Raw genomic sequence first — 17,976 nt, 5'->3', positions numbered from 1 at the left:
TAAGGTCATTTCCATAAAAAAAATTGAAAAACTAATGCACTGTACTCGTCACGATTGAAAGAGGAAAGTGCAGGTTTTTAGTTAACTGGCGAACAAGAGCTCAAAAGAGGTTGTTAAATTGCCTGTATACCACTCACTACATATGTATTTCCACTTGAGAGAACCATTAAGTGGTAAAAGTGAACATCATAGCGTCGAAAACACAGTTATTATCATCGAGAGACCCAACACAATACACAGAGTTGAAAAAAAAAATGCGTCTCCTAATGCACAGAAGCTCAGACTTGCTTTATTGCGCAAAACCGATGCTCGCTAACGGGCGAAAAAAATGAGAGCACCAGCCCGATCTTTAAAGTGTAGCAAGTTTAAATATATTGGCAAACCTAATATGCATTTCGTTTTATTTAAATAATATACGAGGATTTGAATGCAACCCTGTGGAACTCCTGGACTGTACTGGCGAAAACCACGGGCTAAGGAGACAGCCGAGTCGTAGATTTTTAGATATAGGCCTGGAGAGCGAAAATGTACGGACGGCGTACAATCCACTCCTAAAATGATAGACTTTCTTATCTCTACCGGGGATGTCTTCAGGCTTGTCCATGGGAATGAGAATCCAATGGGATGAGCAGGCATAATTGCTATGGGATGGGAATGGGACAGAAAAATATGTCCCATGGACAAGCCTGGATGCTTTGTACTGAACTGCTTAATCGACCCAGGTTCGCGAATCTGGGAACAAGCCGTGGTAATATGGGCAGACAGGCAAATCGGTTATGTCATCTTTAAATCCACTTTTTGCCATTATTGAAGAAAAACACAACTAAATCACACTATTACGAAGTGCACAGTTTAATTTTTTGTATACAGCATACAAATAATAAACGAAAGATATTTTCAAACACCAAATAGCAGCCAAGTATAAAGACTATGAACTTATTTAGTCACAAAGCAAAGTAAATAAAAAATTGTGTTTATAGAAGACTTCAATATCTCAATTGGAAAATACTAAGCATTGATCACCTGTCAATTTATTTAGTGAGTTTTAACTCCTATTATTGCGTAAACCAAACTGGTTGGAGGTCCTACGCTCATTTCAAGCCCTGAACGACGGGATACGTCCTGAGCTCTGGGTTGATTTTGAAAGTTCACCGGTCCGCAGAATTAGTTTTGAAATTTTACCGCTTCGCAAACTAAAAAAGGTTGAGAACCACTGATTCAGACAACACCTTGCCACCAAAAAATTGATACCAATTCCAGAAGCAAGTTTACAGAGTTCTAATTTTTTAACCTTGTTTTCGAAATATAAGGATTAGCATATGAATTCAAATTAAAAAAAAATGTGAAAATCGATACTAACATTAGGAAACTTCAATATGAACTATTCAATAATATACCGCTTAATTTCCAAAGTGAATAGACAATGGGATTTCCATATTTATCTCAGGAAAAAGCCGATAAGATGGATTAATCATTTAGAATATCACACTCTCGCCTGGTTCCCAGTTTAAATGAACTATGGGAACTGATAATTTACAGTTCACCTTTCCAGTAGCGTGTTCTAATCTAGAACAATAGAAAAAAATGAAGCGGTGTAAATGCACCTGGTAGTACTTTCATGTTGTACAAAAAGTAATAAGTAGTTGTTCAAAGCAAAACGAATACAAATGTAGTATAGTATATGACATATTCTAATCATGTTCAAATACACTCAAGCATGAATCAATCACAATGTTTAAGGAAGAAAAATTAGGGCTTAGGCAATGAATATTTGTTAAGAAAAGCACAACCGGTGGATGTGATTGTCAGTTAGGTACAGTGGATGGATGAAGCACAATTAAATTGATATAAGACTTATTATTTTTAGGTTTTTTCTTTTATATTGGTATTCCCGTAATGTATGTACCAGGTTCGGCCATAATTTAACTCCCTTTTTCTTTATTTTAGTTCTATCATGAGTTTGGGGACGGTCTGTGTTAGCCAAGTGAACCCCCTGCCCATGGGTCCCAGTCACTTCACACAACTTGATGTGGAGTAGGCTAACTAAATTAGTAACCCCCCCATAATGGTACACATACTTCTGGAGCGTCCTTTTCTTTGAATCAAATTCTTAATTAATATATCAAGTTGTTGAAGTTGTAAATACTACAAATACAGCTGATAAAAAAACGCTTTGACCGGTTCAGAATCTTGGCATTGATCTATGTTAATTACACGAAAAATAAGCAATTTAATACAAGCTACAGTTTGTTCCAGTTGAATAGATAGTTACCTGTAACACAATACTAAAAAAATATTTTCAGAACAGCACTAGGAGTACCGGAATAGGTCAATCAGAAGTTCGACAAATCCTATCATTTTAATGTTAACCATTTATAAGGTAGATGTAGATTGTAGATGAATATGATTGTTACAAATAAATTGTAATAAATAGCATGTTTATTCCAAGGATCAGTTGGACGAGGTTCTTGTTCGTTTGACTTGATATTGCGATAAGTCTTTGTTATTGAAAACATCATGTTTTATTGCCTCAACTGCAGTTGGCCTTTGTGATGGGTTTTGACATAACATTTGTCTTGCCAAAGTCGCCTAAAAAAGACGGTAAATTTTATTTTTAATGCAAGTATACATAATTTTTCATGTTTTTTAGAAAGTTTTCACATTTTTGCTCAAAACAAGCCTCTTTGCAAGTATCCACCAGCATTGCAAGTTTTACTATTTTCAAAGGGACTGGAATCTTTGTGGTTAAGCATTGCCTTCCCATTTTATTGCACCTTGAGTGAGGTGGTGGGATGCTTGATTTAAACCTGAAATTTTTTGGTGACGCCAACATGCCATTAGTCAAACACTTCAAACAATAGGCCATGTTTATTAGTTATTTATTTGACAGCACTAAATGCAATGCAGTTTTTATAAGTATTGAAATGGATAATCATGTTATGAATTGCCTTGAATAAAAATAGTGAAAAATGTGGACAGCAAAATAATATGACACAGTATGGTACAAAAGTCTTATACAGTGACAATGATTGATAATCTCTAACGAACCTCATGATGATATTCTCTTGCAAATTTTTTATCAATCTTTCCATCTCGAGCTTTGGTGAGTTCACGAATTCTCTCCATTTGTGTGGAAAATGGTGTGAATAATTCAATTAATATGAGACCAAGTGCAAATATATCAACTTTTTGACTGTACTTTGGACCGCTCATCTAAAAAAGAATGATTTTTATATTACGTAACATAACAATCTGAAAAACCTAATCTAAATAAAAAAAAACAGATGCAATGTTTTCAATAATAGTAATTCATTAAACAAAAATCTATATAATTATATTGACTATTTTTTCGAAAAATGCAGAAATAGCACCAAAATTACTAATAATTCTCAATTTACAAAAAAAAAAAAAATTGCAACAAGTAGGTATTCTTCTGTATCATGTATCAATTTTGAATATATAGTTAAAAGTATACACTGATATTATAACTATTTGCTCACTTTTGAAAAAATATGTTTACTTGATTTTAAGACGATGTAATTTCAAATATGTTTGATTTATACTTATTCAATAACCAAGCCATTTCTCACCTGTTCAGGGGCCATATACAATCTTGTGCCAACTCTTTCAGTATGAGATCCATCAGATAAATAATCATTATCATTATGTATCGTACTTTCGTTTAACATATCACCACTTAATTCATCACTTTCAGTGACCAACCCAAAATCACCAACTTTTATACCTCCGTCGAATGAGAAAAATACATTGGAAGGCTGAAAATAAAAAGTTTAATGAAAAATTGGTGCTTGCATTGATCAATAGTGAACATCATAAAAAGAGCAAGAATGTGGCTACCAGTTGAAGCTCTGGACCTAATCTTGTTCACACAAATATGTCTATAGATTTACAAGCTACTTATATCCAAATACTTCGAATCATGTCAGAAAAGTCGATATCAGTAATTAAATCACCTTCAAATCTCTGTGGATAAGATTGCAGTCATGTACATATTGAACAGCATTTAATACTTGATGAAATATCCACAAACAATATCCATCCTCTCTTGTATGATTGTCTGCTAACCATTTACGAAGTGAATCTTTCTGACATAACTGCATCTACAAAACGACAAAATATAAGGTATAAGATGAGTCAAAGAAAAGGTATATCCCCTCCCAGGTCATTGGAAACGATTTTGTCTTGACAAAAATTTTGACTCAGACTTCTTCACCCAACTTTAAGACAAAGAAAAATTTGTCTTCTTTGATTCTGACTTCTGTTCCCAACTGCATGATATTCATATTTTGACTTCAAAAACATTGGTGAAGTCTATATTTCCTAGTTCATGTTGTAATTTATTTTGGGTTAAATTCTGGTTCTATTGTTATTGCTATAAAAGTAAACTAGATTCATGACAGACCTCATTCACTTTTAGTCTAACGAGGAGATCACCCTTAGGTAGTATGATTTACAACCTTGTTAATACAGCACTTACCTGAATGTACAAATAAACAGAAACAGCTACTTTTGGCTTTATTTTTTCATCTTCTGCCTTCTTCTTGTCTGTTTCATCACGACAAATGACTGCGTTGAGTTCCGAACCTGTGTCACTGTCCTCTGGCATTTGTAATTTTTGAGAGCTTGATCTTTTTCTTAACTTACTTCCAGGAGTTGAAGTAAAATCTTTATAAATATCTTTATATTGAGGCAGTTCGCCAACATTTGATATGTTTCGCACATGTCCTTTTTTATTCGCTATTGGACTACTAAATGCGTCTTCTTCAATTGCAGAATCACCAGTGCTCCCCATGGGTTTTTGCGCACTTTTTTCAAAAACAATGCTAAGGGATTCATCTTTATATCGTCCGAATGGGACCAGTTGTATCGAAGGAGAACCAGTTTCATCTCCCGAATCAGACGAATCCGTATTTGCAGACTGAAAAAATTTCCCTGCCTTCGTTGGAACAATGTCAGAGAAAACACTGGCTTCACCTGATTTATTAAATTTATCAGAATGAAGTGAAAACGATCTTGTCTCTTCTGAAAATCCTTCGCTAACTCCCACGGAATGACTCGGAGTGAACGCTCCAGTGTTGCCAATATCAGTCTGCAGTTTAGAATATGAAGGAGGTGGATGGGTTGTAGATTGTGCCAAAAATGACGCACTTGATGCATACGTACTGAAAAAGTACAATTGAAACATGTCACATGCGTTTTAACATAACAAAAAATGGAGAAAAATGTCTATCGCTGTCACTTGCAAAGGAATGTCATCTTCTGCTTTATAATATTTTTAAGAGACTGAGGTCATGAAAGCAGTCACTGGTGTGTAAGGAATGCGTGGTGGGAAATATTTACTATCGGATTAATGTATCACAAATGCATCTATTCTTTTACTTCTGTTTGTTGGGTTTGCTGGCAAATTTAATAACGGATGGAAACCCATTAAAAACACGTTGGGAGTCCTGGGAAAGGGGCCACTGGCCGCGGATTATGAAAGTTGGATCACTGGATATGAAGAGAATTGATGAAATGCATCCCACTACTGATTCCTTCAAAAGAAATTTAATTGATATACTAAAACATAGGCCAACCTGATATCTGACAACAATTCTCGATCAGCTTTTTCTTGCCATCCCTGAGGTGGTTCTTCAGTCCAAGCATTAAAATACCGGACAATACCAGAATGTTCTAGTTTGGCTAAAGCACGTACTTCACGCATCACTTTATCTCTCGCAGATTGCCTGAAATTTTACAAGTTCAATGGGGTAATCATATGTCGAAGCAGTGGGTGGCTTAGTTGGTGAAGTTTAGGTATGATGGCAAGGCAGATTAAAATCTTGGGTTCAAATCCCGATGCCCACCCTCCCCCCCCAACAAAGGGTGTGTGTGACTGCTTGTGCAGAGCCTTATTTAGGGGGAAAAGTGTATATATTGTACATAGAAAATATATATTCATTGGCATAAAATAAAAGGGAGCAGTATTACTTCAGTCAAAATATTACAATATGATCATTCTCTGTGGTAAGATGTTAAGACAGGTTCACACTGTATTTACACTAAATGATTAAACTGTGAAAAACAATGAATTTTCATACTTGTTAGGTAGTCGAATCCTTTTTATTGCATAACTACAATGGTCAACTTTATTACGAGATTCAAAAACAACTCCAAAACCTCCCTGCAAACAAATCAAATCTGGTAAATATTTATTCTTAAGCAAACTCACAAAGTTTAAAACAAGAAACAAACTCAAATCAAAAAATCTAAGTAGTTGTTGAGAAAAGGTAGAGCTTTCCAACAATATTGAAATTTAAAATATTCAGTCTTTCCCCGATTTCGATTACAAAAATTCATTTTTTTTAATAAAAAATTGGTTTAGTGAACTGCAAATCATCATATATGTTAAATTAGTAAAATCGCCTTCCTGAACATAAATCCATAGGTTTGTTATAAAACGGACTTAACTCAAATTGAACAAACCATAGTCAAAGACAATTGAAGAATTTAAGCTAAGAATTAGACTAAGCTGAGACATTTACATGAATTAACTGACAATATATACAAAAGAAACAATAAGCGAGTTCTTGCAATAACAAAGCTCAAATTTTTTTCAAACATCGTCTCACTTACTTATTGCCTTGTTAGAGTAAAAAAAGGAAGCGAACAGCCCAAAAAAAACAATATACCTTCCCAAGACACTGGATCGGTTCAAAATCATTCAGATATCTTGATTGAAATGAAGTTGAAGCATTAACCATTTGAGGTTGGATATCAGATAATGCATCAGCGTAACTACCAGAACTTGATTTTAGGATATTTTCATCCTTGCTCTAAAAATTATAAATACTTTTAACCAGAGGATGTGCATACTAATTGAAATCAGTCACTTCTTTGATTAACTGGTATGGTTGCTTACTAAAGTTTTAACGAGTTGTTTAACAATTATTTCCTGAACTAGCCTTTGTACCGATTCAATACATTTTTGTCGATATAACACCTCACAAATGTACAGACAAGCAATATAGGATTTGGTGTATCCAAATATATGTTCAACTTATTCGTGCTGAAACGGCACATGCATAATATACATAAGATATTGAATAGTTGCTAGTCATGCAATCCCACGGTTATACAGAGTGAGTGAGTGACCCAAAAAACAGAACTCATGAATATCTCTATTACTTCTACGAAGAAAACTTATTCAACTCTTGAACTTTTGTTTGTATATGATTGCATCCAAAAGGTTTCAATAATCCAAGACACTTTGCACAAAATTTATGTTCTAAGATATGTTTCAAATGATGTAGGTTTTGGTTTTTGGGGTCACCCAGTATATAAACTTCTTAAATCTGACACATATAGCAAATATACATTATTTTAGCTATGACAAATTGAATATTGTAACACATTCCCAATATCAAATATACATGGAAAACGACTTTTTACATGATTCTAATTTCACAACACATTCGCACATGAAAAAACACAAACCTTAGATAGTTGCATAATTTTAACGATGAAGAGTTGCATGAATATCGATGTCGTGACGCTAATGAATAAGATTTCTTTCCACCAATGCATGAAAGATGAATAAACAACATCAATGTTTGAGTTTCTGACAAATGAAATTGTTAGATTTGAATATGACTTTCCATAATATAGTGCCACTGCAATACGATGCAAAAGTGAAGTGTTTCTAGCAAAATCAATTGGAAATTTGATAGAAACTTTTTTAAGCAAATGAAGTGTCTTACAATATGATCAAAAAGGTCTTCAAATTAAAAACCCATTTAATATACACTATACTGACAAATGTTTGCTATTGATCATGACCCAATTTAGAATACATCTCATATTCAAAATGAGAAAATAGAATTTAGGTTAACTTGCCAAGCATAAAATATAGGACGACTGAGCTATAGATTATACTTCTGATTACTGTATATTGGACTGCTATAAATGTTAGTATAACAATACTACTGTTACACAATTATTATCATCAATCAAAAAATTTACGATGTACAGGCAGTGTATTTATCAATTTTGAGCATTGCCAAACTAACTTTATCAAAAAATACCCCCTTTATTTTGTATCTACATAGGTCGACAATCAGATAACCTAAATCCCAGATGCTGCACTGCTCCACCCAATAAAGTCAAGATATTACTAACACCATTAGGGCTCCTTCCATTCTCTCAAAACAAACCCCTTTCTAACCCAATTCCTAGTCGCATACAAACTAATCGACATCTAAAATTAAATAATATTGCAAATATGGGCGCTCTACTTTAGATTAAGTTGTGTAAAAGGACTAAAACCTATGGGCATGGGGTATATTCACTTGCCTAACACAGACAGTCTTCGGACTCGTAACAGAACTAAAATAGAGAAAATCGGAGTAAAATTACGGTATGCCTTAACCTGGTACACACACTATGGGAGTACCCAAAATGATTCCATCACAGCGCACATTAAAACTAGCTTTAGTAATGACATTTCAAATTTCCACAAATTTATTTTTCTCATATCCTACCCATATGATTCATTTCCATCATCTAATTCAGTTGTTCTTCCCTTTTTACCAGATTCCGAAATTGATATGAAGTATGGAATATCACTCTTAAAGTAATATCCAACATCTGAAAAAAGGTGAAATTGTATAAAAGTTGTTACTGGGTTAAAAAAGAGGGCTCATGCAACATAATTTTACAATATAAAAACCAGTAATATTATCATGATTTAATTCAAAAATAGCAAATATTAAGGAAAGTATTTAGTGCTTTATAAGTATTTTACTTTCACAAATTTTATTTTGTAACGTTGGAATAAGCATTTTGATGATTTGAATTATTTAAAAATATACTTTCTTGAACAAATACAAATTTCAAATTAAGTTTAACTTCAATTGCCTGTATGATCATTCTATCCTTTTCTTAATGTACTAATGTTGGTATCAAAATCAAGAGAGTAAGATAAAACTAAAATATATGGTAACAATTAGGGATAGGCAAAGCTCTTCCCTACAGAAATTTTCACAGGGCAGAAAAAGTTGCTAATGACACATGAGATTTTCACAGGGTTGTTTTTGTCGGTGTGACATAGTTATTTAGGCTTTATATGAAGTGGCAGGCATAAAATACCATCCAAATACTTTGATATTCAATTCGCTATTCGGTATTGAAATATTTTATCAAGCTCTAGTAACTCTGTAATATTATGATATCACAGGAAGTCAAAAACTTTGTATACATATATGAAATGATTTGAAATGGATTTGAAATTATTAATATTTCTATTGATCACTTCAAAAGGAAGAATGTTGCGATGAATAGTATTTTGCCAATGACTAAACAGAACTGAATTCAGAACAGGAAAGACCTAGTAAAGGTGAATCAGAGTATTGGACAATACGATACATATATGCATATATGCGCAAGAAAAATTTTTCAAACAATCTTTCTTATTCATTCAATATTTAGTAATCAAATTGGTCAATATAATTTTTCGATTAAGCATTCTTAATTAAATATATAATGAAAAATAAAAGCGCACATGTCTATTGCTCAATAACCAGTTTTCTCATTAGTTCCACACTAGACGATGTGAATAATGTGTAACATGTAACTAGTTATATATAAATATAATGTTTGATTGTGATTCTATTTGTGAAACACATTTCATTTCAGGTATTTAGAAATGACTGGTTATTTATATAGACATTTTGACATAATTGATAAGCAATACTATTTCAATTGAAACATAATAGGAAATTCCACTGACCTTCACCATTAGTATTATCTCTATATATAGCAAGATTGTTCCCACAACTTCCTTTTGCATTACTTTTCTGATAAACTTGAATTTCACCTTCTTTAGATTCACCCACAACAGCACGTTTCAAATGATCAGACGATGCCGTAAATGGTCGATATGGAAATTTCACTACCTGGTTACTGAAAGAGATTTGATCATTGAATATCAATAATAACAAAGTAAAAAATTAAAATATTCCAAATTAATTCCCAAAAAGTTAAGAGATAGTTATGTCTGTACAATTGAATAAAAAAATTTCAATATACATTAGTATTCAGATTAATCAATAAGTGAATAAGTGATTTGAGTTCTAGACTAAAAGCGTTAACTAGATGGTATCGCAACTTCGAAGGGTAAAATCTCATGCCCATCACCTCACCCATAGTGTTTTAAATTGGGTAGGCAATGCCGAACAGGAAAGATTTTTCAGTCATTTCAACTATAGTATTTTCTTTTTATCTAAGAGTAGCTACTTGGATAGAGCATTGTTAATAAAAACAAATTGTGTATAAAGATGTTGTGAAAAATTCTATTCACATGTCTCATTATAAGTTTATAACCCACATATTTACCAAAAAAAATTAACTGATTTTTTTAGTTCCCTCATATATATTGGATGAGGAATTGTGATTTATACGGTACAAGAACAGTTTGTGTATAACACTGATCCTGGCAGCATTTTTCTTTAGGAAATGTCACTTTGTACTAAAAAAACATTATCCGAAACAATACAGTTCTCATAAATACAGTAATGGTTTGATTAATAGTTCCACGTACAAAGGAGATCTAGATCTTGGTCTAACATGTGAACGAGGTGAAGGCATCATACTGTTTGTTATTGCTTTCCTGGTAGTTGATGACACTTGAATGTAGACGTGGCTTCCATAAAAACCTGAACATTAGAAGTAAAGTTAATAAAGTAAAATAATTTTTCTGTGATATGTGGCATGGAATTGATCTACATAGGTGCTAACCACTACTCAATTATTTTTACAGAAGATCCATATACTGAAGTGAAAAAATTATTGCGGTACGATCCTTCCAGAAAATATGTTCCCGATTTCACCTAGATAAATTTCAGTGCCTCTAACTTTATAAGATTAAAAAGAGAAAACGATTCTTGGAAAACTGAGTAAGTAGAAATAGTTTAATAACACCTGCAACTAGTAGATCCCTGGCTAGTGATTAATTGCAAACCAATACATCATTATTCACATTGTTCATTCTGGCGCCACAGTTGTTTTCGTATATAGATGTTAAATACAAATATGAGCTAAAACTTTATCTAACAATTATTTGATAAGAGGAAACTTCCAAATATTCAAAATTAAAGTATGGGGCCGACGTTTGCAAAATAAATAATGATTTAAATGAAGAAAGATCTGATTTGAATACTCAAAGATAACGAATCCTCAGTTACATTACAGGCCCCATTTAATTGGTAAAGGCCAGTCACCAATCATCGTCAAGCAATTATATCAGAGAGCCAGGCAAGATATAAAAATATGCTGAACTATACAATCAATAAATGATGGGTTCCTAAAATGAAAGTCAAGATAAGGACTCTCACCCATATAAATAGTGGGGTCTCCATTACTTCGGCCATTATTTCTATCCCTCAATGCAGGAACTGTCTCTGGATCGAATAAATCAAGTTTTTGATAGTTTCCTCCATTGACATACCAAGCATTTGCAATTGGACTGTCAAACTAAAAAAAGTTTCTTGTTTAGAAATTATGGTAAATTCAGTTAATATCACTTTATGCATTCAATGAACGTCACTTTATGCTAGGCGCTAGGAATACCTATGTCATCACAACTGTTTACCCTGCGCAGGTTCGATCGAATCATGTAAGGAATAATTATGTGCAAGAAGACTGCCGTCATAGGATAGATTTCATGACCATTGGGGCTTCCTTCACTATTACCGGTAAGTTAATGTATCTGGAACGAATAACTGATAACTATTACAATACTGGACATGGGCCGGTAACCAAATAAGAGGCCACGATTGGCCATATAATTAAGTTGTCTTATCAGATTCATCTATCTCAGGATAAACATGAAATCCTAATCCTATTCTATGAGGCTCAATTCCCATTTTGTTTGATTTTAAATAATCCATAATGAAACTTGAATTCAGTAATCTACTCTTTTTGATTCACCATTGCAAAATTCAATATATATGACATTTTAAATACATGTTTTAGTATACTAAACATAAAAAATTGACTATTGAAATCTATTTTTATTCCACATTTTAATCTATCACAAGTGGCAGCATACCTTGTGCTTCCAATCCAAACTAGGTTTATTTTCATCATTGAACTTGTAGATAGTGCCTTCTGGAACTAATACATTCAGTTTTGAGAATATACTCGATGATCTTGGGTCCGCTAGAATGTGAATAATAATATAAATGAAAGACAGCCACACCAGCAATTGTTTAAGATTAGCTCAAAAAGCATTGTGTATGTACGGTATGTAGCATTGATATTATGCCTGAGTTTATACTGATACCGTACCTTCTAATTTCATCTACAGACAGTAATAACAATAGCAATTTAGCAACAGAAAAAACAGAATCACATGTTGAGACAGTAACAAAATTGTATGTTGAAAAATTTTCAAATAAAAGATGCCTCATGTAAGGAATACACATGTTTTTACTGGCTTATCACAGCAAAGTCGTATTAAGTTTTAAAAAGTCTTTATATCATTCCATATTGTAATACATCTTTATTTTTTTTACATAACGGATAAATTCAGTATATTTGAAAATGAAATGAATGGTAGAGCAGAATTTTGAAATACCAAATATAAATATAATAAACACACAAAACAAAGACATAATCAGTAATAGCGACTACAATACTATAGCAGGTCATGAAATTGTGCCCTAATAAAACTTACTTGAAGCATCTGGATTCCCTTCGGAGTGAGAGTTATCCTGGTGGTGATGATGCATTGTGGTAGACCCCTGAAATGTTAGGACATAAATTACTTCTATGTATGCTTTATTAATAGGACTATTAACATTTGAGAATTATTGTACAATAAAAAAATCTGTGAAATGAAAAGAATTTTCGTATAAAATCAAGATGCTACATAGCCTACCTGTTCAGTCGAACTGCCCTCATCCCCAGAATGTTCTAATAGCTGATAAGTTTTTCCTCTCGAAACCTCCAATTCGACTTCGCCAACGGTAAAGTTCCAACTGTAAAAGAAAAGTTAGATAAACACAGAATATAATGTCCAAATAATTGAATAAAAGATTTATTGCTAGTGAATTGTCATATGGATAACAGAAGAGGCTTGTGAAATATCATCATTTTAGTCACTCAGTTAGCAGTTTGTCTGAAATATGGATGACCATTTCTCCTTTCAAATACTTGGACATGGTTGGTGGAGAATGCCACACCCATAAAGATGTCTCATGGAAAATGAAAACCACACAAAAGCAAGTGACCTATCAATTCTCCTATATATGATCACCCTCTCCCTTACAATTTGATCCTTCACTTCTCTACATTTTCTATAAATATATATTCAATGAATTGATGTCATTATATACCATTTAAAATCTTGGAAATCAAATTAACAAAAACTGACTGTAAATGTTATTCTTACTTTTCACGTCCATGCCTATTTTCCACAGAACGAACTGTTTGTTGACTTCTTTTGACAATAATTACATCGGTTGTTGGTGATACCTCATGAAATGTTTCACATCCATACGCAGAACATAGATATACAATACTAGAAGAGACAGAAAACAGATTGAGACCCTCAATGTGCCTATTTTTAGGATGAGAGAATGGAATTTTTCTATTTAGCTCAGAAAAGAAAAAAGTCAAAAAGATTAATCGTATAACGAGCTGGAGCTGTTTGTCTAGTTATCAGTCCATGACAGATATGGAAATAGTGAACCAGATATTCTTCCCAGATTCAAGGACTTTCTGGTGAAGGATGCCATAACAATTTTGTGATATCATGAACCACCCCACATTAACGTGTAAACCAGCAACTCTTTCCCACATGATTATCCATCGTAGGCTCGCAGCTTATAATTATAACACAAACATACTTTCCATTACTAGAGTCTAGTCCAAATGTTGTTACTTCTTTTCCACCAACCAGTATAGAGTCATCAGAAACTTTGAATGAAGATGATAGTAATTGCTCAGCTGAAAATGGCAAAGCCTAAAAAAATAAATAGTAAACTGACAAATAGTTACCGAACTTGTTAGGCCAATTTCAAATGAGATATATTTATGTATGGCCGTATGGGAATAACTATTTCCTGGAAGGTAATGTACATCTATTCTGAAAAAACTATATTACCATTTACAACTTTTTCAAGCATAAAAAATATATATTTTATTAAATTTAAACAAACATACCTCAACAGAATTTCCATCAAACTTGAACAAGCCACCAGATAATGAAGGTATGAGTCTGATTGTCTTCCCATCCTGCAATAAATAAATAGAAAAATAAATTTGGTTACTAAATCAGAGTCAAAGAAAAAAAGCACTATGTTGTGTTTTTTTTATCAAATTTACAGGTGAATATTTTTAATTCGCAATTCTTTTATTCATGAAACTGTACTATTATGATAACATTATTAGAAGCTCTCTATTGCCAATCCGTTGCACAAGACTAGTGTAGTGCCAAAGGCTCAATCATGTCTGTTTATTAGAAGGTGGAATATTTGTTAATCTTGTCTCTCTAAGTAATCACAAAATAAATTCATTATAATAATATACATGGATGAACGAAATATTTATAACAGATTTACCCAAAAGACCTTTTTATATTTGAGAGAATTGTTGGTACCATTAAGCAAAAGATTATCAGTTGATTACAGTTCAGATTGGATGACATGGTAGAAAACACTGGTCCAAGCAGTATAATAGTGATAAATTGTTTAACTAACTGATCAAAAAGAATCTCTCTATTTATTTATATTAATATATGAATCAAAGTAGTGTAAAAAAAACCTGGTGTAAAAAAATTCAATAATTACTAAGTTTAACAACCTGGTTGATTTGCAGTTTGGAAATGCTCGATGAAACGAGTGGGCCGCTCCCAATATCCATTGTCCACAACAACTTTCCACCATGTTTTGTGTCCAACGCTGATATTTTTCCATCCAATGTACTCACCACAATAAATGGGCTAAGAATAATTAAAGAAATGTTGGAAGAGATATACTAACAATTAGGGAATTCTATGTATTATGTGTTACATATTATGCAGGATGTAGTATAATGAAAGAGTGTTTTATAATGTTGTGACATTTGGGCTCTATTACTTCTTTACTATACCAGAAGCTAACATCCTCATTAAGTGAAGTCTTGGTAGATACTAGAACTAGACATAGTGAAAATACAGTAGTTTAGTTAGACCCTAACAAAGATGGCTGACACGACGGCAGATGTGTAAGATCATGCAATATTTGTCACGATAATAATAAAAATTAATCGTGACATGCATCGGTCGTCACATGACCAGTGTCTCCGCTAGACATTTTCTTGCTAAAACTCTAGAATGCTATATATAGCAATTTTTTTTCCTGCAGTAAATTTGATTATATTTTTCAGAGGAATCCAATGACTACGTTTTTAGATTGCGCTTAGATTGATCTCGTGAAGGAGGGGTTTGCATGCATTGTTACAATTGATGTGTTTCAATGTGAGGGTTTCTGGGAATCAGAGAACTGTGATGTACTCGACTTTCAACAATGAAGCAACAAAAGTTGTTTTTTGTTTTGAAGGGTTACAAGCTTTCTCTTATTTCTGAATAACTCTTTTCAGCAATTACTGAATTACCAACAGACAGACAGACCAAGGACATAAGAAAAAAGAAAGAATGACTACAGACATACCGATTTAACTGTCTACGCTATCGTAGTTTGGAAATATTGAATATTCACCTATTTCCTTTTGGTTCGTTAACGTTTGAGTGTGGTGTCGGAAAGACTTTGACAAGATCGTCCAAGTTGGTCTCTTTTCCTGGTTTGAATGTTTGGGTATGGACTTGCGCCTTCAGCAAAGAGGTTAGAGCACCAAGTGATGCCAACAATGCTGCCCATTTTAGTTGCATTAGATGTAGCATAGTACAGTAGTACAATGACACTTTTTATAGGTAGTAAATGGTCGGATTTAATTAAGATAACTAAAAATAACAAAATAAACATTACACATATCCTGCAATTATGGAGTGCAACACAATTAAGGTACAGACTTAGGAGGCAGATAAATGGAAAAGCAAAGAATAAATACTTGCAGTGACGGAATGACTCAAAAACCGGCCGCGTCATTATCGAACACGAATAATCGCGCTACTTTGAACAAAAACCAAAACATCGGATGACCAGGGGAAACCCCTGAGATGACGTGTCCCAAATTATGCTCTCTTCCGACACCTTGTGATATATATTAATGATAGACAGATCCGGTAGATAATTTGTTTATTTTCGAATACTGTTTATCAAAAATGTACAGATTACAGTGGATGGAAAAAACAATCATAAAATATACTCGAAAAGAGGGGCGGGCAAGATAATTTTTATTTTGGTTTGTTCGCAAAAACGATACATATTGGATGAAATAGCCACTGTGCGTAAGATGAGCATAAAAAAATTAAATGTCTGCATATCCCGGTGTTTCAAATCAAACAAAAACCGAGTGATCATTATCATAACATTGACCACAACGTCCACCCAAAAATGTGATGATCGATTTTGAGTTCTCAAATTTTTCGTTCAAACTTTTCCATATTCAGTTCCATTTTCTGGTCCCGATTGCGAGTTTCACTGCAATTAAATCTCGCGATTTAAAAAAGTGGAATAAATTAAATTTTTTTTATTTAGTTTTTTTACTTATGTTCGAGTACAAGCACAAACTATTATTGGCCAGAGGTGAGGCGATTTCTTCAAAACATCATTGTTAGTTTTATAAAAGTAAGACAATACAGAATGCTGAATCATGGATTTTGTGGCAGAACTAGAGATGATGATTTATTTGCGAATGCATTTTATTAACTCTATGCAATTCAAGAACCCTGCTGAGAAAGTCTGATTTTGGTCAAATGAAACGTTACATGAAATACGTTTGTGTTAGTTTGCAGCAGGACTCTTGAATTGCATAGTATGGTATTTTTATTTCTGTTACAGCATCCTTGCATTATACGCATACTTATCCACTAGCGCAAAGGCATTGAGAAAGGATCGGTAGTTAGTCTCGCGCAACCTCTACTGTTAGCATTTTATTTATATCGTTATTGTATTTAAAATAATGAACATGAAATATAATCAGTGGACAAAATTTCGAGATCAACAAGGCCAACCGACTGACTGTTAGCTATTCAAATGGCACGAGTAAATGTAAGAAAGTAACTAACAAACATATATATGAATCATGACTGGTTGCGTTTCCAGTCCATATAACACCAAGGTTAGGTGCGCACGAACAATTCATAACATTTGTGGCCACTTTTTATAAAACACTCATAATGAAAATAATTAGGGACCAGATTTAAACTGCATATAAGCACTTATCATGAATATCAGAGTTGAACTTGAAAACATCAGTATATAATTAGGGCAAGCTGTAAAAAGTCAATAATTATAGTATTCATATATAGTTTAAGTCAGAAAACGATGAACTTATTGGATACAATAAACTAGAAGTCGTCCCCTACTGTACATAGATGGTGTAGAATTCAGTGTTTAGTTTTGACAAAAAATGGTATGCAACAGTTCTTGAAAAACTCACTACAGGTTACGAAGCAAAATTACGTTACAAAGTATTTTTAATACTATCCGATAGAACAATTAAAGAAATGTCATTCATTTTCTCAATTTAAACCTAAAAAGTCATATTCTGACGTATATTGGGCTTTGTAAAAATGACGGCGGACTGCTCTGACGTAATACCACAGGATGACGTAATATTCGTAGAAATAGCACATACTGGAGCCGGTGGGATTCAGAATTTCTAAACATGGAAGCATAAACTTATAATCCAAATAATAGATACGTGTGAGTATAATCTTTACAGTTTGATGAGTTATTGGCGTATTCAGGTGTCTAAAACTCTAAATCCCACTAATTATTCCAAGCATATTTTGTATCATTTTTCATAATTTTG

General features: G+C 33.1%; 1 protein-coding gene across 1 annotated transcript; it reads right to left on the bottom strand.

Moving 5' to 3' along the window:
* Positions 1-828: 828 nt before the first annotated feature.
* On the bottom strand, positions 829-16,030 carry LOC120338763 (eukaryotic translation initiation factor 2-alpha kinase 3-like). Its single transcript, XM_039406704.2, has 21 exons — positions 15,759-16,030; positions 14,863-15,001; positions 14,224-14,295; positions 13,908-14,023; positions 13,451-13,579; positions 12,938-13,037; positions 12,734-12,800; positions 12,107-12,216; positions 11,391-11,529; positions 10,598-10,712; positions 9,788-9,960; positions 8,541-8,646; positions 7,498-7,621; positions 6,693-6,836; positions 6,102-6,184; positions 5,598-5,747; positions 4,499-5,183; positions 3,975-4,121; positions 3,591-3,776; positions 3,049-3,213; positions 829-2,589 (listed from the first exon to the last, which is right to left on the bottom strand). The coding sequence occupies exons 1-21, from the start codon at positions 15,938-15,940 to the stop codon at positions 2,452-2,454; spliced, it is 3,270 nt and encodes a 1,089-aa protein (XP_039262638.2). The 5' UTR covers positions 15,941-16,030; the 3' UTR covers positions 829-2,451.
* Positions 16,031-17,976: the final 1,946 nt, after the last annotated feature.

This window comes from Styela clava, chromosome 9, assembly GCF_964204865.1.
Source record: "Styela clava chromosome 9, kaStyClav1.hap1.2, whole genome shotgun sequence".
NCBI lineage: Eukaryota > Metazoa > Chordata > Ascidiacea > Stolidobranchia > Styelidae > Styela > Styela clava.
Note: the sequence above shows the minus strand (reverse complement) of the source record. Positions and strands in the feature narration are given on the sequence as shown.

Bases quoted from the DNA above. Each gene is read 5' to 3' on its own strand.
- LOC120338763 (XM_039406704.2), bottom strand. From the start codon at position 15,940: ATGCTACATCTAATGCAACTAAAATGGGCAGCATTGTTGGCATCACTT. The intron at 12,801-12,937 runs GTAGGCTATGTA...CTAACATTTCAG, and splicing joins AGGGCAGTTCGACTGAACAG to GGGTCTACCACAATGCATCA. The intron at 4,122-4,498 runs GTAAGTGCTGTA...GTCGTTTTGTAG, and splicing joins CTGTTTATTTGTACATTCAG to ATGCAGTTATGTCAGAAAGA.